Below are 24,471 nucleotides of genomic sequence, written 5' to 3'. Positions count from 1 at the left end.
GATTTTACTTCAATGAAAAAATACATATTATTTTAACACATCCTCCTACACAGGAAAATCTGCAAGATTTAACAAAAACACTGTCAGATGCATTTATAGCTATTTTACATTAATATCGAGGGAAACCCATATTATTTAAAAAGCTAGTTAAACAGAGAACAACTCAGAATCCAGTCTTACTCTGGTATCAGAGATTTCTATTTTTCTTATAAGGTGATTCTCAATATTGCTTGAAATTTTTTCTGCACACAGTTTGACTCAGAAAACATCAACAATAATATTTCTAAAGCCTCTGTGTTACTGTGGATTTCCAAAAAATCCATTGTGGCTTTTGCCCCATAGTACTAGCTTGAAGTTTTTGAAGAACATACCAGAATTTATGACACAAAGCTCCAAGAGATTACAGCCAGTCCTGTGTCAGCTCTAATTTTGTGAACATGGACACAGTCAGTTAGTATGGTATAACTTAGTTTCAGGAAAAGTTCAAGCTGGCCCTACTTAAAAGAAATACAAGTTTAGAAAGAAAGCAAGGTCTTCACACAGCTCTGATATAAGCAAAAAAATAAGGCCACTTAAACTTGGTCCTTCATTTTTTTTCCATTAAAAAAAAGACGAAGGAAACATAATCAACTAAATTTATAAGTCACATATTGCATAACCCAAGACACAGTGCTCTCTCTTACATTCCACTGAAGAGATTGCCTCAACTCATGAGAAGTACTGTAGGTGGTGAAGGTGTACACAAATGTGTACTGTGAAACAACTCTCACTAAAAAGTAGTCTGCTTTCCAACAGGCTCTTTGTGATGGGAAATTCATTCCTGATGTTAGAAAAAAGAGGAAGCTCTTCCATTATGCACATTCACTGCATGACCAGCCACTACAGCTGAACAGCCATAAGGGAGAATCAATGGTTAAGTAGCAGTACAAAAGCTGCAATAAAAAATGAAAAAATAGCCACGGTACTGCTGCTTAACATGCCAGTCCCTTCTATAAAATAAACACTTTCAAGTGCAAATTCTTCCAAGCTGCTTTTAATATCACACATACTATTTATATATTTACCTTAGTTCATCCCCTAAAGATAGAAAAAAAATTTCTCTTGTGCTTTTCATGGCATATCTGTTATACTATCATGCAGTCTTCCTTTGCTGATTATTCAGTTTTGACGGGGAACTACAAAATAAATTTTTTAAGCACTTGGTATTAGAATAACCAAATAGTTTTAATACAAATTGATGCTGCCATTAAAAAGGCAGAGGATAAAAAAAGTTAAAGCTCCTTATTAACGTATTACTAAAATCTAAAATATTCCACCAAGTTTACATAGCCACAGCAACATTGCACTGTTAAGAGAACAGTACATTTGTCACGATCTGTTTATTGTCCACATATATAATTTATTAGCCAGTTATCTACAAGTATTATTTACCACAGGCAAACTAAATACTGTGCTTTTAAGAAACCTGCATAGAAATGATTGGATGTTTCTTTTATTTTGGACATATTTACAAAAAGAATTTCTATGTGTGTTAGCAATAAATAATCCCAATATTCAAAATGTCAGTGCTCATGCACACACTGACAAGATGGCTGCATGCTTTAAAAATAATTTTTACAGTACAGTCTCCTTCATAGCCCTCTCTCTAATAATAGCAGAAAGTGCATTTTCTTTGATATTCTGCCTCCTTTTCTTCTGTTTTCATTTAGTCTTGCTTCTGAGGGATACAGCCTTCCATCTCAACAACTTCTGGCCAGCCTTCATACTTGTTTGTGTCCTTGTTATTCTTTATGTGCTATAAATGGAAAATATCGGTGCTGTTAACATGAAGTCATTTATCCTTTTGCTTTGACTCACAGCTTTAAGACAGGTACTTATTTTCAGGTCATGGACAAAGAAAAACTATCATTATTAACTTCTTGTGCTTTGAATCAAATATAACAAATCTGTAAGTATTAACCAGTTAAAGTTAACGATTTCAAGTAACTTGCTCAGACAAGCGTATGGTAAAAAGTTAAGCCATACAGGGAAAACATTTTCAAATTTTATTATAGATGTTTGCTTAGGAAGAGAGAAGCAAGGAAATGACCAACTACATTAAAGCATGATCCAACTAGGTAAAAATAAACAAGAAAAATAAACAAGAGGGCAATGAAAAAAAATAGCGAGATTTGAAAGAAGATTTTATTTGTCCACCAAGCAACCATCTGGAATCAGGTAAGACATTATTGCCTCTAAGAGTCTCCTCCCTCTTCCAAGAGAAGCCACTGCTTCTGCACTTAGTTTCCCCTCTCTTATAAAGCTGGCAGAAAACACATCTTCCTTATTCTGCTAATACAAAGCTATTTTTACCAGCAATTAAAGGCAACATTGACATGCTGAATTGTAACAGCTAAAGCATGGGAATGTATTCTATTTCACTAATTTTGAGATGGCAGCAATTTAAGAGAAGAGCAAAGTTAACAGCTGGAAACACCTTAACTACACACTTATCTCTTGGAAGTTCACAGTTCTTAATGCATCTAAAATACAGCTCAGGCAGAAAGTTTTGAATTCTTCAGTTTAATTTGATTCATTAAGAAGAGGAATAATCTAGTTACTGGCATAGTATGATCTACACTATATAATTTTTTTTTTTTTCTTATGAGTCACTGAAGAATTTTTTTTGTATGTTTAAAAGGAGGAGGCTACTCAAGGAAAAAACTTGAAAAAAAACACTGTGTGCCAGAACTGCCATAGACATGCTATGCCTCTATTAATGCAAGCTGTTAAATTCCAGGAAGTTACAGAATCACAAACCTGTTCAAATGGGCTTTTAGTCTTAATTCCTTTTCCACCACAGAAGACCCAGTTGTCTCTGAAGCCAAGGTTAGTAATGGATGTGCTTCCTAATTCAGCAATCAGTTTCCGTGCTTCCTCATTAAGCCTTGAGAAAACCAGAGGAGTTCAGTATGTGAATAAAATACATGCCCTTAGAGTTTTCATTGCTCAGTGAACCAGTCTGCTTAGATCTTATTTAATATAGTTTAAGTCAGTCAATATTGGGCAAGATCTATCTTTCAGAATCAGGTAAGGCTAGTTCTGAAATCACCTGATGCAACAAGTGCTGCTCTTTCATACTATAATCTAAAGGAACCAGGATATAAGCCTATCACTACACCAACAAAAGCCAAGAACCCTCTCCTGTGAGAATTTATACATCTCAACTTCTGTTAGCAATTCTCCAAGCAACTAAAAAAGTCAGCCTTTAAAGTAAACATTGTTTGCAGGCTCAGACTTAAGTCTAGATAAAGTAAAAACTATTTTAGATTAGAAGAATGAAATAAATATCTGAAATAAGTTCTCAGCTGCTTGCGGCAGTTAATTCAAAGTTCAGAATGCTGCCTCACAGCATGTTTACGTGCCTGTAAACCCAAACAGGATAATTTTAGTATCAAAAGGAAAGCAGTTCTGTAGATATCACTCCACAATCTCCAAATAACAGCTCTTTATTTCTTCCTTTAGGTTACTAAGTGTGCCTGATTATCAAACAAGACACAAAACTTCTGATTACTTCCACCTATTGAGATATAGCTGTATGACTCACTTTAGCCAAAATTATGAAAATTGTTTAATACTGTGGAGGTTATTTGCCCAACTCATACTCCAGCCTTCTCAAGCATTAGGGCAGCTTGATTATTTCCAATTTTGTTTTCAAGAACTGGCATTTATATTTGCTATCAACTACCAGTGGTAGTTGTAGTACTGTCAGTAAGCAGTAGTTCCTGCCAGCATGACAAGGCAAAATACAACTTCTTGTTTAGCTGTATTCTATCTACATACAAACTTTCAAAAATAGCAGCTGTAACATGATTAATGAAGCAAAACTAACCCTACCTTTTATCTAAAATGTTGAAGAAGAAAGGGAAGCGGGTAAAATGTAAAGAAAAAAAACAAGTGAACAGAACAACAGAGAGACGATCCAACCTTGGCTAAAACCCCAGAAAATTGCTTTCTTCTTTCCTAAAAGCAGTGGATGTAAACACACTTGACTATTTACTGTGAAGAGTCCATACTGCAAAGTCAGGACTTAGTCATAGGGAAGCTGATTCTATATCAAAAATACAGACAAGTTGTAGATAACAAACTGAACCGAATGAGGTAAAAATATGTACAGACCACTTTATAAAAAAAGTTAATTATTAGTCAAACAACAGAGGAAAAGGAAAGAAGTTTCAATTTTCACAGTGAAAAGCAATCCTTTGGATAGGATGACTTAAGTGAGGAGTAAATTATAATATATATTATACAATAATTTTTAGTATCTATTGAAACTGACCCAAGTTGTGAAAGTTGGAAGACAGTGCTGTGGGAGACATTTAAAGCTACATTTACATTGATAAATTGAGTAGCTTTAGGTTGAAACAGTAAAATACTGAGGCCAAAAAATACAAGGCTCACACCACTAACCTGTATGACTTTAAATGTAAGGATACAGACCAGGCTGGTTGGGAAAGGTTACAATCCTGTAACCACCAAACTCTATCTTGGAGCAGATCTGAAGAAAGTGCTGGATGGAACAGGCACTTTCCACCACAGTACATTCTCATAATCATGTTCCTATGCCTGGACTATCTGAATTTACTAGCCTAAGACAAAATGAACTAACAGCAACAGAAAAATCAGCACACCTATATATGCCTACTTTAAGTTTCTGTTGAGCCCAAATCACATCTGCATTATAAAACTAATAAACTGAAAGTACAGTTTCAAATATGTCACCTTGGAAGACCAAAATTTTGTTAAAAGTGGTTGCGTAATAGTGTATTTTTTTCAGTATAAAACAGCATGTAAAAGTTTAAACAACATTTGCTGTTTAAAATCAATTACATACTTGGTTGCACCATCATCATATGTTGCCATTAACACAATCGTTCCATCCTGGATGGTCTTCAGAAATTCAATAAGTGGTGCCACATCTGAAAAGAAAGAGAACATAAAGCTGTTTAATACTAAGCAACAATTCTGCATTTAAAGACCTGCAATGTTTTCTGCAAAGACATTACTTTAAAGAACATTTGTAAAGATAATATTTATATATATAAAATATATATAATATTTGTAAATATATCATAAAAAGATGTGGAGTGAGAGAAAGCTAAAACGCATCAGAGAACTCTTATTTTATAAAAGGAGTTTAATCCATATTGTGTAAAGACATAACCACTAATGAGAACTACTGTGGAGAACAAGTCTGTTTGATTAACCACACCATTCCCTCCCACCTCAACTTATTTGTGTTTCTTTAAAGTTGCACTCTCCTCACAAAGGTAGAGGTGAAGCACTCCCTTAAGTATCACCTTAAACCACACAGCAAATGGAGTCTGGACAAGAAGGAAGAAAAAAGCACATTTAATTCTCTTTGAGTAGTGTAATTGTACCTACCTCCTCCCCACATGTCAAAAAACTTAGTATCCAGTAATTCTCCTGTTTTACCTGAAGGAAAAAAGAAACATTTGATACCATCATATATAGCCAAAATTATTTGACAGATAACATGCCCAAATCCTCTTACACTCTTTCAGACAAAGTGCTGCAGAATATACTAGATAAATGAATTATGGTAACTTCTCTTTTATGAAAACAGTGTAGTGGTCTGTGGAAAAGTGCAGGAAAAGGTACCAGGAAAATGAGAAGTTCCACAAAAGTGTTGAAGGCCAGGCTGGATGCAGCTTTAAGCAACTTGGTCTAGTGCAAGAAGTCCCTGCCATGGCAGAGGGGGTTGGAACTGGGTGATCTTAAAGATCCCTTCAAGCATAGATCATTCTGTGATTTTAGGCAAATTTCTGATTTTGCTTCAAGTGGAATCTAAAATAAATCATAATACCCAAAGGCTCTAAAACCAACAAAGAATATTTGGTTCATACATCTGCCTTTTTTTAAAGTTGGTTTTGTAAAACAAGACAGTGCAGCTTTAGACTGCTTTTTATACCACACGGAAAGCCAGAAAGATTTAAATTAGACTCATATTTTGCTATAGACTGAAATTTTAAGTAAATTTCAACAGCCAGAATAAAAAGAAAAAAGTGGACAATATAGTATATCTCATTACCTTTTATTATTATGCTGGCTATAAAGGAGCATTTGATGGAAGGTGGAGTTTTTTTAATATATACATTCCTTTAAATTTTGGAAGACAGAGAGAAAGGGTGGAGCTACAAAATACAAAGATAGGTAGTTTGGTTTTGAACAGATGGAGTCATTTTAGGAAAGCAACAGAGGATTAGGAAGTATTGTTCAAGTTATGTTTTAGATGATGTAAATTTGAGTACAATCCACAAATAAGAATTTACATTGCAGAGAAATAACAAAGTGCTATCTCAGTGCTACAAGGAATCTTTCCTACATATTAAAGACAAATATGGCAGTGCTGACATTTAGTTCAGCTTTCAAGGTAACACTCGGTTAAACTTGTCAGGTTTTAACAAAATTACAAACCCTGAACACAATTACCTAACACAATGTATTTTCAGATAAGATCTATAGACCAAATATTCTGATTCAAGTGAGGAGATAATGAACTGGTCTTTCTGTGCAGTAACAAAACTGTTAAAGATGCTAAAGAAGTTTCACTGAAAACAGAGCAACAGAAGAATACAGTCTACAGTTTAATTTGTGGTGGCAACACACAAGGTCAAAAGAAATAGCATGCATCTCATGCCTTTTTCCAATTTTCTGTGCATTAGAAATTTACATGATGTATCAACAAGGCAGTCACCACAGAATTCCACATTACTATTTTTGCAACCCAGTTTTCGAAGCAAAAATGCACTTTTTCTGCTTTGTAACAAAGTGTCAGCATCTGACATTATTTCAATATAAATAAGCTGAATACTTCCTTTTCTCCTTGGTGCTTGACTTTCACCACCCCATAGTATTTCACTTTACATTTCAGAAACAATTTTAAAATTAAAACAATCTGTCCCCTTAGAATGTCACTTACCATTGACCAAGGCCATATTTATTCCTCTGCCAACATTATTTTTAACTCCACTCATTAAGCTGAAACAAAATAAACATTTTGATTTTTAATTAGACAGTCCTCTAATGGGAAATACTGCTGTTTTTTTTTAAATAGGATCAAGTTCTAAGAGAGACATAGTTAAAAGACTACACATTCATGAGTACTTAAAACAAAATCTCCTTGAACTCATCTGTTCTTGAAGCACCATTGAATTAAGAATAATACATCAAGTATCCCCAGTTGTATTGATTTAATTTGATTGCTTAATCATGGTTTCAAATTATGTCTATATATTAAGTGTCACAAAAAAATCCCCATTATTTATGTAGTTGTTATTAATGCATTAAAAAACCCAAATATTAATTTGTGGAGCTCATCATGGTCACATAACCAGTGTTTTATTCTCTTTTGTAAGCACACAATGAACAAAAATGTGTTAGTTAGTTTAAAAGCTAACCAAACAGAAGCATTTAAATTCACACCAAGAAATAAGACAGGCAAAGCACTTAGTTACTCATACAATTAACAGGAAACCTAACTGCAAGAAAAATAGCTAGCACATTCATGGGACTTTTAGTGAAAGTTGCATACACTTGGACTACAATCACACATCCCCAAAAATTGTCACGATCTGTGACAGAAATCCATTGAACAAACTCAAGAGGGCCAAAGGGACTGAAAAGAAGAGTCCCCTTGTGAAATGGAAAACCTTCAGAGAGGTAAAGAAGAGGTAACAGGAACGTTCAGATTTAGGTAGGATGCTGTGCTGCCTTAGACCATTGGTGGCTGTACCACTCCAGTGAGAAGCTTCCAGACCTCCACATCCCTGTTCACTGGCAGTTCACACAGTGTGAAGAATTCTGCTCTGCCTTCAGGCCCCAAATAGCCCAGCTTTAACATTTTGAAACTAGGATTAAAAGAGGTAACATAAATAGGACAAATAGAAGTTTGGGACAATTGCATAATTTAAGATAACGAAGAAGCCCTCAGATGATATTAAAGAAAGCATCTCACCAAAAGCATATAGCTGCACATCCCAAAGCTTATCTGCTAAAAAACGGGTATTCAAACTGCTATCTTATTTTTAGAGAAAATGCAGTCTATGCAGTCTACATGTCCTTAGTTACAAACACACTCTAGAAGACACTTTAATTACATCCTGATCAGGATTTCTTTACCCTCCCTAGCTGGCTTTAGGAAGAGGCTGCACATATGTACAATCCGGTAATGTTCAAAATTTTTTCACATTTCTTCTGCAGCAATATGATTTTCCAGTCATGTTTGAACATCTGTTCTAAGCAATACATCCTTACACACAGAGCTTCCATGTCAGCTTTCTCAGGCCAACTTCTCAGTGATAGGACTAGAAACAAAAAATAGTCTATCGTAGAAGTATGTCAAAAAACTTCTCTGGTGATCTCTTACACCCAGGATGAAGAGAGAACCCAAAATTTAGAGGAATGACAAAGTGAATAGACCAGTATCAGAAACAGACTCAGCATTCTGAGAGGCTGTGAAAGACTACCAAATAAAGGCAACTCTTGGCAGAGTGAATTTAAAAGGTTTCAAATAACTAGTAATCAGAGATTATAGAGTTCATATTCTTCTGTTAGTCCCTTAAGTTATACTATCAGCCAAAAACTTTGATTTAAATTAAAACTATTTCAGTAATTTCTGAAAGAAAATACTTGAATTTTTCTGCTGAAATTCAGAATTCAATTCTGGATAGTAGGGAGCCCCAGAAGTATTTCAGCCACTGGAGGATCATTTCTGCTCTGATCATGTGATTTTCATGTCATGTCTGAACATCCATTCGAAACAAGAAAAACATATGGCAAATAAAAACTGGAACATAAATGAATAAAGGCAATGAAGTTCTGAACCCATTCTTTTCCTCCTGCAAAATTTAGTGGGCATTTAATTTACAAAAAAGAATAAGAACTTCCTTTCATTTGGACTACAAAATTCTCTGTAAATAAGTACCAGTAGACAAATACCTAATATGGTGACTAGACACTGAAACTCCACACATGCATAAAGTTATAATGGATTCAGATAACAATATGTGCAATTCTGAATACAAGAATGACTAGTTACTAAAGAAATTTAGTACATACAACCCTGCTGTTGAGTTACTGTGGCACTAATGTGCAACTGGCTTCTTAAAAAATTAAACTGCATGGAGAAGTTGCTGGTAAAGAAGTAATTATAGCCTCTTCTGAAAAGCCCATGAAGTAGCAACTACAATATTTAATATTCTGATTATGAGCCCAGCATGTTTTTTCTAATTTGGATTATGGCTTCTCAATATAGAACAAGGCTATAACTGAACTTTTATAAAGCAGAATTCCTGTTTCACATTAAAACATCTATATAATAAAAAAGAAAAATCGACAAATTACTTGCATTCTGAATTGTATCAGCAACTTTAGTGCTTTCATAAGTCAAGTGACATCCTTATATTTAATACACAGGAAGATACTCTACTTTGCATGTATCATTCACCAATCATGAAAATTCGTTCCTGCTGTCCTGTCTTGGAAGCAGGAAGAACACAAAGTTATCAGAAAAAGAAAAACCTTTCTGTGTGTTAGAGTTCACAAAATATCTCTAAAAAAGAGCTACTCAAGAGGAAATGAGTTTTTTTCAGAGCTCTGATATATTAGTTCATATACTTGAGAGAGCTTGTGCATCATCAAACACAACAGGCTGCAATGCGACAGCTTCTCACAGGAGGGCAGCCCTTCATCAGTTTTAGAATTCTTCCAAGAATTTACAGCCAACAAGTTGAGAGCTTTTGAAAGAGAAATAAAACCTCGTATGAGCAAAGCAGATCATCACACAAAATCAATCAAATTTTCTGGTGGATACTTAAGACAGACATGACCAGTTCCCCTCTGAAGGAATTCAGAAAGATCTTTGCCAAGGAAAGCTGGACTTTAGAATCCAATAGCTGTGCACTAAAGTGCCTGCTTAGAGGACTTTTTCCAGCCACTACTTTCTTTTCATCACTTTCTTCAGCAAAATATCTATTCTAGGATTTTCCTTTTTTGGAAATAACAAAACTCTTACTTAGTTAATCAGTCAGCAGGACATTAAAAAGCAACAACAACTAAAAAGTCAAAAATCCCAAACAGAACAACCTTACTATCCTGAAATTAAAATTTTACTTGCATTCTCACAACTTTTAATCACTGAATCAGCTTAAGTCTTCACAGATATTAAGCTTCCTATATTAAGCAACCAGAATGAGACAGTAGCATGTTTTGTAACACCAGCAGAAATACCATGCTCAGATTAGATAAGCCTGCCCAAGGTCACCAAGCAAGTCACCAGTAAGGAAGGAGGAAATCAGAAGGAGCAGCCTGTAGTCTGTATGTGCCAAGGTGAGCTCCTGCTAGCACATGCTCCCAACTACACTGGGATGCTCTGCTGCAAACTAACTCCCAGGCTTGAGCTAAGCCAACCTTACACAGGAGTGCTACTTGGAGCTATCAACAGATTTCTCTTTAAGATCACTTGAGACTAGTCTTACAGTTAAAGAGTAAAGTGATGGAAAATGCTACCAATATATTTTTTTCTCTTATACATTATCCTATTTATGATGTGGGGTTCTGTTGTTCACAGAGAAGTTGCCATTGGCTCTAGAATTCATTAGCTAGCACCAGCTGCTGTACATGCTAACTGTACTAACACAGTGTGAGCTGAGAAACAGCTAAACTGGAGCAGCTTAAATGCACATGGAAGGCAAAAGCATAAAGTGTGACTGACATTAAAAAAAAAAAAAATCTCCTTCCAACACCACATGCCGTGATCTAAGTACTTGAAAGAGACACTTAGAAACAACAGGAAAAAATACTTACACATTATCCTCGACACAAATTTTAGGTCCAACTACATTCGCTGCTCCACTTGACATTTTGAATGCAAAATGCTTTTCAGGACAAGATTTAGAGATCCCACACTTGTATCTTGGAGGTTTTGTAGCTTTCAAAAGGAAATAAATCAAGATCTTAGAGAACACCACAGGTAGGCTAACACACAAATATAGTCTGAAGGAATTCAAAGAAGACAGGAAACACAAACACTATTGCATCTGCAGTTACAAAGCAGTTTAAAATAGTCTAAGTTCCTGAAGTATCTCATTATTTCAACTTCTTGTCACTCTGCTGCCTGCTCTGGCACTGTCATCAAAAGCCACAATCCAAAACTACAAAACAGGCTTTACCAGAAATTTAGGAAAATCAGAAGAGGAAAATTAGTTTCTGATTGCATTTGAAGTGTAATTAAGACTTTCTTAACTATGAAAATTCATCAGTCTTTCTTTCTGTTATTAGTAAAAGCAAGTCACAGCAGTAATACATGCCTATGAATACTCACAGCGTGCAGCTGCATCCAATGCTGATCTAGCTAAAATGAAAAAAGAAAGTCTTACAAGATGTTACTATTAAAGTGTCATCTGCTATATCATATCCTATAAATGTAAAAGTCTTTCTGTATCCCTATAAAAACAGGCCGGTTGAAATGAAGTATCAAATACACCCGAATATTATGCTCCAATAAAAAAACCTTTTATGCATTTGCAGAATGAAAGTGAATAGGAACCCCATTCAGAAGCACTGCTTTAATTTATGGCTCTTTGAGAGTTATGGAGTTGAAAACCCCCAGAGATCCAAAACCTCTGAGAATTTATGGAGTTCAGGGCATTGGAGTGAAATTAATTCCCTCCTTACATCTTCACTGGGATGGGGTTCCTTTCACCTAAACTGGAAGCCTGCAGCTCAGGTGTACTACAACCCAACCATTCATGACTCCCTTTCCTGAGATAGGAAGAGACACAAGTACCCCCATCATACACAATGACACTCCTGTCTCTTCAATGATTACTGAAGATGTATCTGCTGACTGGTTTGGATGGCAGCTCACACTGCAGTCATCTACAGTTAAAGAGCACGAATTTACAAACACCCCATCCATTGTTTGGGTATTTTTGGTAATAAAAGCACCTTGAAAGAAAATTCTGGAGCAAAATAGACTCTGAAATTTGATACAGCTCAACTGCTAATCTTTATCTGCATAGATCACCTGGGCACATCTGAAATGTTTTGATTACTGCACATTCAACTTAACACAGTACCTGCAGAAGAGAAGAAGCTCTCCCAAAACAAATTCTAAATCTCTTTAGCAGTAGCAAAGTAGAGCACAGCTTTCCAGAAATATGGTTCAAGTTGCCTAATTTATTACTCTACACTAAGAATGTACTTCCAGTAAACAAAAAAAAGCAGGTAAAATTATGTATCCTTGGCAGACAAAATAATCAAACTGATTAAGAGAGTAGGTTAAATATTTCATACAGAAAATAATTTAATACACAAATTATAGATAAAAATTAACAAGCACACATATTAAAAATAAACACATAATTCTTAAGTTGAAGAACCTAAGGCAAACCAAATACAATATTCTTGATAAAGGCTCAAGTAAATATTAACAAACGTCCAGAGAAAACAAAGTCATCGCTTACCAAATATGTGTCCTAAGTTTGCATCCATTTTTATTTCAAACACTTGAGATATGACATAAAACGTCAATAAAAATATTGCTATGACTACTACCAACTTTGCAGCACCTGTTAAGAAACAGAAAAAGTTTCAAAAAATTAACTGCAAATGGTAACATTAGTTTACCAAAATTAGCAACATGAGAAATGTGTACCAGATAACATCCTGGGGAACTCAGAAACAGGATGATCATTTGTGGACCTACCAAATAGAATGAATCTGAACAAAGGGATGGATATTATGGATGGATATTATAATGCAGGATGTAACTGCATGAATACATCAGGTTATCATACCAGATGCACTCTGGTCTTAATTTTCTCTACCTTCATGCTTGTCTGACAACACAGTACAGCAACTCAGCTCAGCAGCCAGGAGAAACCAGACTTCCATGAAAATCCAGCTTAACCAAATGAACTAAAATGATCTACCTGGCTGTTGCCCAAAATTCCCACCTTCCCCATTCCAGTTCCGTGTTCTTAGTCATGAGTACCTGGTTCCTCACTGATCACAAATACTGTTTCCCCCTGCCCTCAAATTGAGCTACCTCCATTTAACATATGCCCCACACTGAGTGATTAGGGATCTGTTCATATACTGCAGCTTGTCTGCTATGGTCAGTCAGATCTGAGTATGGCATTAAAAAACAAACAAACAAAAAACATCAACAATTAAAAAACCCCAAACCAGCAGCCAACCAGAAACAAGTATTCTCACTTACTTTTCAAGAAATTTATATTCATGACCTTCAAAAAGTAAGTTTGATGACTCAAAGCCTATTTTAAAATAAGTAAGAAAAAGCCATACCTCTCCCATCCTCCTTTAAATATACTGAAATAGGCAGCTCTAAGCTTTACAAGGCTAAGTTCCTGCAGTGCTGAGTGACCAATCTACTCCCTGGAAGAAGAGGTGTGACCACAGCAGCTTACATCAAATGGAAATGTATGTGATACTGCCGCAAACCTCACAGTTTTTTAGCATAATTTGCAATACATTTTTACAGAATACTTCACTCTTAACTGACTGTAAAATAGTGACTAAAAAATACTGACTGAGAGAACAAGTCAGGTGAGGAGGCATCTGATCAACCTCCTGCCTTCCTATCTTACTGCAGTATGTCAAACTAGTTGGAAGAATCAACCTTAAAGCATGCTTTTTTTCTTTAGATTGACAGCCAAATCCTTTAGAAAAAGCCAAACATATATACTCCTGCAGATCTCAGACTGCTGCTGTGATGGGCTGCTCAGAAAATCTTAAAATAGACAGATTACTCAGCCTTCAGAAGGATGAGAGATGCTAATCAATCCTCCCAAAAGGCTAAAAAAAGATAAGGGGATCGAAAAAGAAAAGAAAGATGAAGAAACACACAAGGGTTTTTTTGCTTGTAATTTGCTCTTTTTCATGTGTGAGCATATACATATTATGATGCTAGAAAACACAGGTGCAAACCTAACTTAAAAATATTATGCTGGAGCTCCAAAGATCACTGCACTTGAAAGGAAGGGAACCATTGTAAGCCTTGGAGAAACAGATGATCTGAACAGAAGTTAAGAAATGGGGAAAAGGTTTTTCAAACAACACTGCTTAAAACCACAAGATGGTACCAGATTTTGGAATGTGTCATCTAGCACGTGGCATTTGGAGAGCATGTTTTAGTATATAGTATGTGAGATGAACAAGAACTCAGTCTGAGGACTAAGCATCCCCTCTACTCTATATTCTGAGCTTCTCAGGTGAACTGCAAGTGCTCCCTTCAAAGGAACAGTAAGAAATCTCACAGAAGGTTCTTTACGCATTTGAACCAAAACTGGCATGTTTGCTACAGGTGAAACATTCTGTAGGAACTGCCATACCTACTTTGTGGTTTTTAGCAAAAAAATAAAATAGTTGGATGGAAGGGAAGGAAAAAAACAAACAACTAAACATGTTTGAAAAGTAATTTTCCAGCTGAATCAGGCACATAAAAATTGGAACACTTTCCAGTTCTTTGTCAGATTCACTTTAACAAATTGCTCCAAATAATACATATCATGGTTAATAAAACAAAATTAGGAGTAATGAGAAAAATTGCATTCATTAACAAGCTCTTGGAAAAGGTGTCATTTTCTTCTAGAAGAGGCAACAATTTCTCCTTCTGCAAAATAACACTGTAACTATTGATAAAAGTGCAATGCACCAGAAACTCAAACCTGTTCTATTGCTACACAGGCTATTCTACTGTGACAAAATGTCTAAAATAATGTTTTCTTTTAATGCTATATTAGCAAAGATCTTATTTTTTACAACCCCTTTACCTTCTGTTAACTAGAATTAGTGTCTTAAAGGCTGTACTACAGTAACTTAGCTCTATGAAAAGGCTTTTATAATTTTCAAACTCCCAGCAACCTTTCAGAAAGTTTCAGACACTTAAAGTAGCACATAGCAATTTTAGTGAGTGGAGAAGAAATAGCTTCAGACAATTATTTGCCATTTCCTTATTCCTTCATCATCTTACAGAAATAGCAGCCAAAATATGTCAAGTCATGGTACCTTAAACAGTCACTGCAGATCAGCTACAGCATTTTAAAAGGTGATTGTTCTTCGACCATCCCAATTCCAAAATGAGTTTCACTGAACACCAATGAAGTAGGACAGGATGCCTGCTATCCCAGTTAAGTGAAGCGTACCCTGACAACGTTTGATGAGGGTACAAAACTGAGTGGCAGTGGGCATCTAAAGGAAGAGCCAATCTGCAGGAACACCTGGATGGACTGGAAGAACGGGCTAACACAACAAGGACAAATGTAAAGTCTTCCACCACAGAAATCATAACCAGGAGTACAGAAAAGACTGTAATCTACCCAGCTGGGGAGCAGCTCTGTGGAAAAGGACCAGGGGATTCATGTGGACAAGCTCAATAAAAATGGAGGGTGCTGGCAAAGAAGTCAACAGGATGCTGGGCTGTATCAACAAGGGCATGACCAGCAGAGAGAGGTTATTTCTTTCTTCACAGCACTTGTCAGGCCACACTCATTACACTCCCTTCAGTGTTGGACCCTGGTACTAAAAAAAGAAAAAAGACAAAGACATGGACAATCTAGAGACAGTCCAACACAAAGATGATCAAAGGACTGGGAAGCCAGACAGATGAGGAAAGGCTGAGACTGCTGCATTTGTTCAGCCTTGAGAAAAGATTTAGAGAAAACTTAGTATCATGTTCCAGTATTTCAAGAGTGGCTACAAAGAAGATGGAGACTCCCTTTTTGCAAGGAGTCACATAGAAAACGAGAGGGGTAGTGAATATAAGTTATTCTGGGGAAGATTCCAGTTAGACATGGAAAATTTATCACAATGAGAACAATCAGACATTGGAATAACCTCCTCAGGAAGTGGTGGACTCCCCAGCACTGGCCATTTTAAAATCTGTCTGGACAGAGTGCTGGGCTAGGGTTCAAATTAGAGAAAGTTATAGCAGTGTGAAAATTATAGGGTAAAGTACAGCTGCTACTTCCTGGATGGAATGCTGTGAGTATGCTCAAAACCTATCCCACAATGATTCCATACACACACAATCTGCAACCTCAAGCACGTGCTAACGGGCAACAGGGCTTGGAGCAGAGTGGAAACACCTTAGCCAGGCTCTCTGGAAATCAGGTGGTGCTCTGTAGCTGATAAACCTGCACAGCACCTGTCAACCAAGGGAGACAGAAGCACGTATCTGGCTGCTGAACCAACAACTGTGGTGAAATCACTTTTGATTGAGATGAACCTGGTTCTTTGTAACTTAACTGTAATATTAACTCACACCATCGTCCCAAAGTTACCTGCCTCCAATGTATGACCATCCCTCACTGAGCATGTGGTCTATATTTTATTGACTATATCTGTAACAGCAAAGCAAGAGAATTTTACACCGAGTAACAAAAATATATATTACTAGAGTCACTTGAGATCCACCCAAATGAGAAGGAAGTTCATTGAAGGGTCCCCACAACAGAACAAGGAAGTTCACTGAAGGGAGCTCATAACAGGACACAGACTAGTCAGGCACAAGGGTCTTGGTTTTCCTGGTGTGCTGACAGACTAATCAAACACTAAAGGTTTGAGGAAATCTCCACTTTTCATGTGACAATTATCTTGTCTAGACTTTGCTTCTGCCAAGAAGTTATTGATTCTCAAGATCCCTTTTAACCTGGTATTATATGATTCTATGACTTTAAAACCTTATTGTCACAACTTGCCAATGCTGTCCATAGCAGTTGCTTCATAAATGATTTAAGTCTGATTTTACTGAGCATACTTACCTGCTATTCTCATGTTTAGTCTTCAGACAGTTAATGACACTGTTGCATTAAAACAGCCACCTATAGGAAATAAAAAAAACACCAAACCATAAAAACTAAAAAACACTTCACCATAATTACAGCCAAAAAAGCACTTTTGTGTAAAAAAAAAACCCCACTGATTTTCTAGTCAATAAAATTAACGACAATTGTTCTGAATACCTATTTCTTAACACTCACGGTTAAGGGAGGATTTAAGATGGATTTCGGATGTCTGCTTTCACTTGTTTCTCCACAAAACAACTGTTTTGAAAAAACATCAATCTCATCTAATCTGCTACAAATTCAGTTTAACTTTCAGTCCTTCCATTTGTGACCTAAGTATTTACCAGTGCTCTATCTAAGCAGTCTTTAGTTTTCAAAAGCTATGTGGTTGAAGTCAACAACTCCACCTTCACTCCTTCAAAACTCTACCTGCTTCTGGCTACAAGTTGCTATGTGGCAATATAGCATAGCAAACTATGCTTTGGAGAGAGAATATTTAAGCATTTTGGTCTCTAGGATACTACATAAACTGCATTCAACAGAACTGAAAGAAGGTCAACATTAATCTTTTTATTACAGAAATATAACAACATCTGTCACTCACAGGTACAGCCAGAGGAACAACATGATGGTCAATGATGACAGAAGCACCAACCCTAGTACTCCATTATTTCAGAATAAACTAAAAACCACCATAAGCAAACAGTGCCTAAGCATCCACAAGCTTCTTGGGAAGAACATGTCACCAGAGTCAAAGTGGGCCACAAACCCCATAGGCTCTGAACAGAAGCTCCCACCTCATCCTCCTCAAGTAACGCAGGGTCCAGGGGCCATACTAAATCTGCCCTCTGCTGCAGAGCCAGAGCTGCTCCAGGGTGGCTCTGCACCATGCTCCTGCTCAGTTCTGGTGGGCCCACACTGCACTGAGCCTGGACATCTGGCTCTCATCTGACTTTCCCCCAGTTCAGGGATCTTGTTGAATCATCTATACTAAGGAATATTTGAAAACATGTAATCAGCCATCAGTCTAATCCAAGCAGCTGTCCCAGACCCCCATCACAAAAGCTATAGCATCCCTAACCCACCACAGTCCTATGCCATGATTTTGAAAAACATCAAAAACATCATCTTTAGAAATTATTAGAGAAACTGCTATTATAAATATAAATTATTTTGAGACAAGCACCAAAACACGAACATAGTTCTCATGGTCTATACTAGGAGAAAAAATTGGTACTATGCAGAAAACCTTTTGCCTTCACTTAGTTCAGTATCTCCAAATTCAGTGATTTGTGTCCAGATCCTCTTTCCCAAAGACTCAGTCATTGTGCTCTATCCCTTCAAGTTTACAAGAAAATGGTCAGCAGAGAAATAAACAGGAAAAATAATTGCAAATACAGAAATATTTATTTCTAATCTATTCAAATTTGAAAATACTCATCACCAAAGTTTAAAAGCAGACAAATGTTTTGGAGTCCTAATGCTGTACTGTAAAGGAAATCTCACAGCATATTATAGACCATAATATATCCATTTAACTGTAGCCATATATTATATTCTCATATAATAATTTCTTTCAGTGCAAGGCTAGTATTTATGTGTCTTGTAAATGCAAGACAGAAAGGCAAAAAAGAGTCTGTCGGGGCAGATAAACTCATTTTATGTCAAAGTCTGTGAACAGAATTATTCTAGGCTTCTTCTTCCAGACACCCAGAAATATATCAATGTTGCAATAAACACTGACTGTACTTTGAACAGCTACAAGCTTGTTTTAAGTCTGCACTGAAAAAAAAAAAAGTTTCCTTTCTTGTTTTACTCTGAACAAAAACACAACATCAATTTAAAGAATGAAAACAAGAATATGAACACCAGAAAGAAGAATCTAAGTGGAATAATTGTATGATCTAACCTTGACAGCTTTTATCTCAACATCCCCTTTCACCTATCTGAGGGATCATTATTTGTTGCATCAACAAATAATACACATTCTTCTTTAAGTATGGAATGTGTTTTGATTTAGAAAAAGAAAAAATGAGTATGTTATGCCTCAACTTGAAAGGAATTTTAAAAATTTAGTGATTGTTTTTCTCAACTACAGTATACTGAAAAATCAAGAGGTTTGATTTACCTCATGAATATGCAGTATAATATAATACAGTAGTGGTACAGTACAGACAAGTGTTGCACAGCACTTTCCAGCTGCAGGAAAATAATTTATGGACATCAAATCCTTTTCCTACACTTATTATCTTAGATTTTTTTTAAAAGTATTTCAAGACAGAACTGGAATAAAATTAGGATAAGCTGTGAACCCTTATAAATGCTCATGGACCATTACTCCACATCTTCAATACTGGACATCATAACTGAAATTAGAGAACTGATTAGAAAATTGGTTTGGAATTTTTAATACTGCATATTTTAGGACCATTTAAAAGCAAAGAATACTGGATCACAACTGAACTTGCTCAAACTCAGATGCACAAAACCATTACTAAAAACATTCCTTTGATTACTTTAGAAATGGGCCAAAATAACTTAAACACTATTTTTATCTTCTTTGATTCAAGATTCCACCAAGCAGAGGCAGAAGAATTAGAACCTTAGTATACTCCTGACTTATGAGTGTCAAGTAACACAAATAATCATTTACTACTATACCATTCTCTGTCAGGCAGTACAAAAAGGCTCCCAGGAGGTACAGCCCATAGCAGGGCTGAAGGCACTGTCCCCATGAGTACAGCAGAACCCGTTCCTACAGAGATGCAAAGACCAAGGAAAACACCACAAAACAGGCAACAGAAGTGATCAACATTTTCAAGTTGCAAAGTAAAATGGCTGGGTTTGGGAAGCATTATGTGACTTAAATAAGGATTTTCTTTTTCTTCAGACTGTTTTCTTAGCACAAAACTTAAGAAGTTTTTCAGTCAAGGTCTACAACTTGGACAGCAGAAAGAAACCAAAAATTCTCTTGTGCAGCACTGCCTTGAAAAGTTATCCACAAAAAAACCTGAATAGATGAAGACAAAAACTAGAGATTATAAATCCTTCTTGAATGCTGGTATATCATTGTCCAGTTCCCTGCATGGGGACGGCTGCACATCCATCCATGCAGAAAAGAATTATTTATTCTGGATACAAATGACTAGGGAGAGGATATATGGAAAGACAGCTGGGAGCTGAGCTTACTGGTTGCTTTCTTCCTTCATCCTTGTGAATCCCAAACAACCCCCATGACAGACTAAAATGCTCTCCATAGGGCATAGAAAACAGTAGCTTACAATGAAAAAAAAAAAGGAAGAGAAAAACAAAGGACTTTCCCCCACTTTGCTCTACTCATTGATTAACTTGTGTGCTACGATACACTCAAGTACAAACAAATTAAATACACAAGTCCATCGAGCATGTATTTTTGTTCATACCTGAATTAGTTTCAATCAGTAAACCAGCAGATGCTTGCTTTTAAAAGTAACCTGTGTCTCTTGAGGGAACCCTGCTTGGTCCTTGCCAAGTTTCCTCCTGGAATCATTGTGCAAGAGGAAACTGCATTGAGACAATTGACAAATTAACAGGTCCTATTAATCCTACCTCACTGACATAACACTGAATGAAGTGCAGATTTCAGCCCCAAGCTGAATGCAATTCAATTTAGTTAGTTCTTTATCCGGCTTTTCTCAACACTTGTCCAGAGGCAATGCCATGGGGGACACGTCACTAGGGCAGGAGCACAGCCTCTGCCCTAGTTATCATGCAGAAAGTTGTGGCCACTTGCCACAAACTTTGGTTTAAAAGGGGTTTCAAATACAATTGTAATAAATGTTTTGAAGAATGATAATGAAACATGTAGATTAGTCTATTTCATTCCCAGGATAATAGCATTTCCATTAGCAACTTGATACCATGTGTGGATTATGCTTACAAAATGGGCACACACAAACAAGCAAAGAGGAGAGGCAAGAATTTAGAAGGTCAAGATAATTTCGAATTCTGACCTTAGCTGATTAGGAAGAGGTCCCAAATTCAACAATGATATTTAATAAAACAGAAAGTAATGCACACCAAAATTGGCATCAAGTGCTGCAAAACAAGCAGCAGAAATGGAAAAAGGAGATTATAGCAGCTCTCTAATATTGGGGTCAACAATGTCATACTGCCACAAAAGTGTAAGTGTTCATTGTGAACTGCACTGATAGGACTGGTGTGTATGGAAAAAAAAAGCAATTACTCTGTTATGCTTAAACAAACAAAAAAATACCCTGCTCTATGTGCTATCTTGACTTTTAACTAAGACCCATGTGCAGTTTTTTCTAAGTCTATCTCAGTGCATAATCCCCAAATGGAAGAATCTAGATAAGAATTACATGACCTAAATAAACCAACTAAGGGATAAAAGAATCAAGTCTGCTTTGCAAGGAACTGTGAAAGAGAAGAGTCAGGATCAGACATTTTTATTGCTAATCTTCAAGGTGTAATTCTAAAATTTTTTGGAAATAAATATATATATTTAAAAATACTATTACTTATAGCAAATCTAAAATATATATTAAAAGACATTACTTTAAATATATTTTTAATAAGCTTTTTAAATGCTACTAAGGACCATCAGTATTCTCTGGCTGCTGCTCACCTATTTGCAGTTATAATATAAAGAAAACTACAAGGATAAAAAAATATTAAGGATTAGAAGGATACAAGTTACAAGGATTAAAAAAAATTAAAAAGAGGCTGTAAATCATCATAAAAGTCTGGATACAGAGACAATTTTTCTTAACACAGATAGTCTACAAGGTATGAGCTAATGTCCACTTCAATATTAAGCCCAAATTTTTATACTGCAAATACTGTACATGCAAATCTGTACCCAGGTTATGTAATATTAAATGTGTGGCAGCCTGAGATGCTTTGCATTTAATTCAGGGGGAAAGTGTTCCCCAGACCAGTGTCTGTATACTTCCTAGCAAGGTCAAATAATGTTATACGTGGTTTTGCATATATCTGTTATTTGTTCACATGAATAGCATACACTATACTGTAGTGAAACAAGTATTCAAAATTACTTAGCACCAAAAAAAAAAAAAAAACGAAGCCAACACCCCCCCCCAAAAAAAAAAAAACAAACCAGAAAAAAAAACTCAACAAAAAAAACCCCAAAACACACTCGAGCTTTTATTTTTATTTCCAAGAATTCAGTAGATTAGGACATTGTCTTTTATTTTTTTTTTCCTTTTGTAGAACAAAATGCATTCCTCAATGATTAGCAGATGCATTTTATTCCTGTCAGAGAACAGCAAAAAATCCTTCTAACATTAAAAAAATAGCTTTTCATACCTGGCAAAATATAATCAAAGAAACAGTATTGTGTTTAATCCAGCTCTGTTGATAAGATATTTCAGTGTGCTGTCTTCAAGCAGTTCAAAGCAGTGGTGGTTTTTTTCTCAATATTACGCAGTGAATTAGATATGTCAAGGACAGCATTAGCTATTCTTATGTGATTTCTGGTTTTAAACCAGTGGCTGTGCCAACCTGAATTATATGCCATGGACAAAAGAGCTGAGACATTCAAAATCATTCAAGACTCTTATTTAAAAAATGCAAGAGGCATTTTCTTATCCAGATGATTGCTTACTTTTCTGCTAGGCTATGAATAGTTTTTCCAACATGTTTACAAAATTAATTTAATTTGAAATTAGTGAAGGACACACATGGTAAAGAATTCTGTCTTTAAAAAAATAAATAGTATTACTCATTTGTATAATCATGCACCATTTGTGTCTTTTGGAAACACAGGCTATGACCCCAGTAGTTGCTCCCTACAGGCAGCACTCCTACATCCATACAAATTCTTTGAGGTTCTGGCAGAACTCCACATAGGGAAAAGGTTTGTCCACACTTAGAGAATTCGGGAATACATATTTTCTCTTCTCCTTTGTGATAAATGGTACCATGAAGTAAAATTATTAATTTGTTATAAAACTGAGAATTTTTATAAGAATCATATTCTTCCATATGCATATCAAGATTCATTTTGGTATTCCAGACAACTGAATCAGATCCAAAGTGTTTGCTTGTAAATATAAGATTTTTTTTTATGTTTATCAAATTATATTTACAACAAATTAATGTAGATAAATGTAGGAAATCAAACTCCAGCATATTCCAAAATTAGAAACAGATAATCCATCTATGAAATGTTGCACTGTCCTATGTTGTGAATCTCACTCTGTGGTTTCACTTTCAGGAAAGGAAATACACATAAGAAGCAGTAATGTGCCATGTTTTGAAACTTGATGTGCTAAACAAACCATTCCCAAATGATATGTCAAATCACTGATCATGCTAACTTTTGCTAGTGGCATCAAGCCAGTACTTTCACCTTAGGCAACACACAAACTAGACAGTCTCAAACAATGAAAAATTCTTCTGAATCCTGAGAAGCTGAGATAAAAGTACTGAGGCATTCTTTCTTCCCAAAGAGACTGAAACTCAACCCACATTCCTTCTGCAATTAAAACAACAAAACCAAACCATTCCAAGGAAAACAAAAGCAACATAACCAATCAACAACAAAAAAATATGTAGCCTTATAAGCACTCAATCAATACTTTGAAGACTCTTCTCAATTATTACAAAAATTTACTGTTCATATAGTTAAGAATGTGATCTATGGTCCCTAAAACCCACACTATTTCTATGTGATAAAGTAAATCATACCACTGCTGCTGACATACCTATTGAAGAGAATCTTAGCTCTGTGTTTCATGGGGTTGGGATAATATCACATATTGAAGTTCAGATAGATAAAGAATCATCAAGGACAAATTGCCGAACTTCATTCACCAACTTACTTCCCCACTTCATCACAGCAAACTACATAAATCTAACAATAAAGATTAAGAAAATGAGGTACCTCAAACTATTTTTGTAACTGAAACACTGCTGCAATTACCACCTGTTCAAAAGTTGAAAACTAATTATTTGCTTTCTGTAATACTTTTAAGAAACAAATTAGGACCTTGATTTCATAAGACAGAAAAGTCTGTCCAGTTTTTCCACAACAGCAATTAAATAAAGCTTTGCAACACATGAATGTGTGGGATCACCAGGTCTCACCTGAAGGTGTTGCCAGAATCGAGCAGATGTTTCAAATATCATTCACATCAATAAAAATACCAAGCCTCTTATTAGAATATTGCATCACTATCAAGCACTATTATTCTGCCATGATATAGACCAACTCTCATACCAAAGGATATGCGCCTGAAGAGCAATAAATAGTAAGTAATAATAAATAAAGAAATATAAAGTACACATAATTACTGTGACTTCATAGAATGGCTCAGTCTGGAATGGACCCCAGTGGGCCATCTGGTCCACCCTCCCTATTCAAGCAGGGTCATCCCAGAGTAGACGGCACAGGATTGCATCCAGATGGTTCTTGAATTTCTCCAGTGAAGGAGACTCCACATCTGCTCTGTGCAACCTGTTCCAGTGCATGATCACTGCACAGTAAAGAAGTTCTTCCTGAAGAACTCCTAAAGAAGTTAAATTCTTCTAAAGAATTTAGGTGGAACTTCCTGTGCATCAGTTTCTGCCCATTGCC

General features: G+C 35.9%; 1 protein-coding gene across 1 annotated transcript; it reads right to left on the bottom strand.

Annotated features, from left to right (window-relative positions):
- Positions 1-1,705: 1,705 nt before the first annotated feature.
- On the bottom strand, positions 1,706-17,556 carry FAM3C (FAM3 metabolism regulating signaling molecule C). Its single transcript, XM_062491065.1, has 9 exons — positions 16,848-17,556; positions 12,528-12,632; positions 11,384-11,413; positions 10,867-10,990; positions 6,983-7,041; positions 5,425-5,475; positions 4,874-4,958; positions 2,800-2,926; positions 1,706-1,795 (listed from the first exon to the last, which is right to left on the bottom strand). Exons 1-9 carry the CDS (start codon positions 16,858-16,860, stop codon positions 1,706-1,708), a joined length of 684 nt encoding a protein of 227 aa, XP_062347049.1. The 5' UTR covers positions 16,861-17,556.
- Positions 17,557-24,471: the final 6,915 nt, after the last annotated feature.

Source organism: Cinclus cinclus, chromosome 4 (assembly GCF_963662255.1).
Source record: "Cinclus cinclus chromosome 4, bCinCin1.1, whole genome shotgun sequence".
Taxonomy (NCBI): Eukaryota; Metazoa; Chordata; class Aves; order Passeriformes; family Cinclidae; genus Cinclus; species Cinclus cinclus.
Note: the sequence above shows the minus strand (reverse complement) of the source record. Positions and strands in the feature narration are given on the sequence as shown.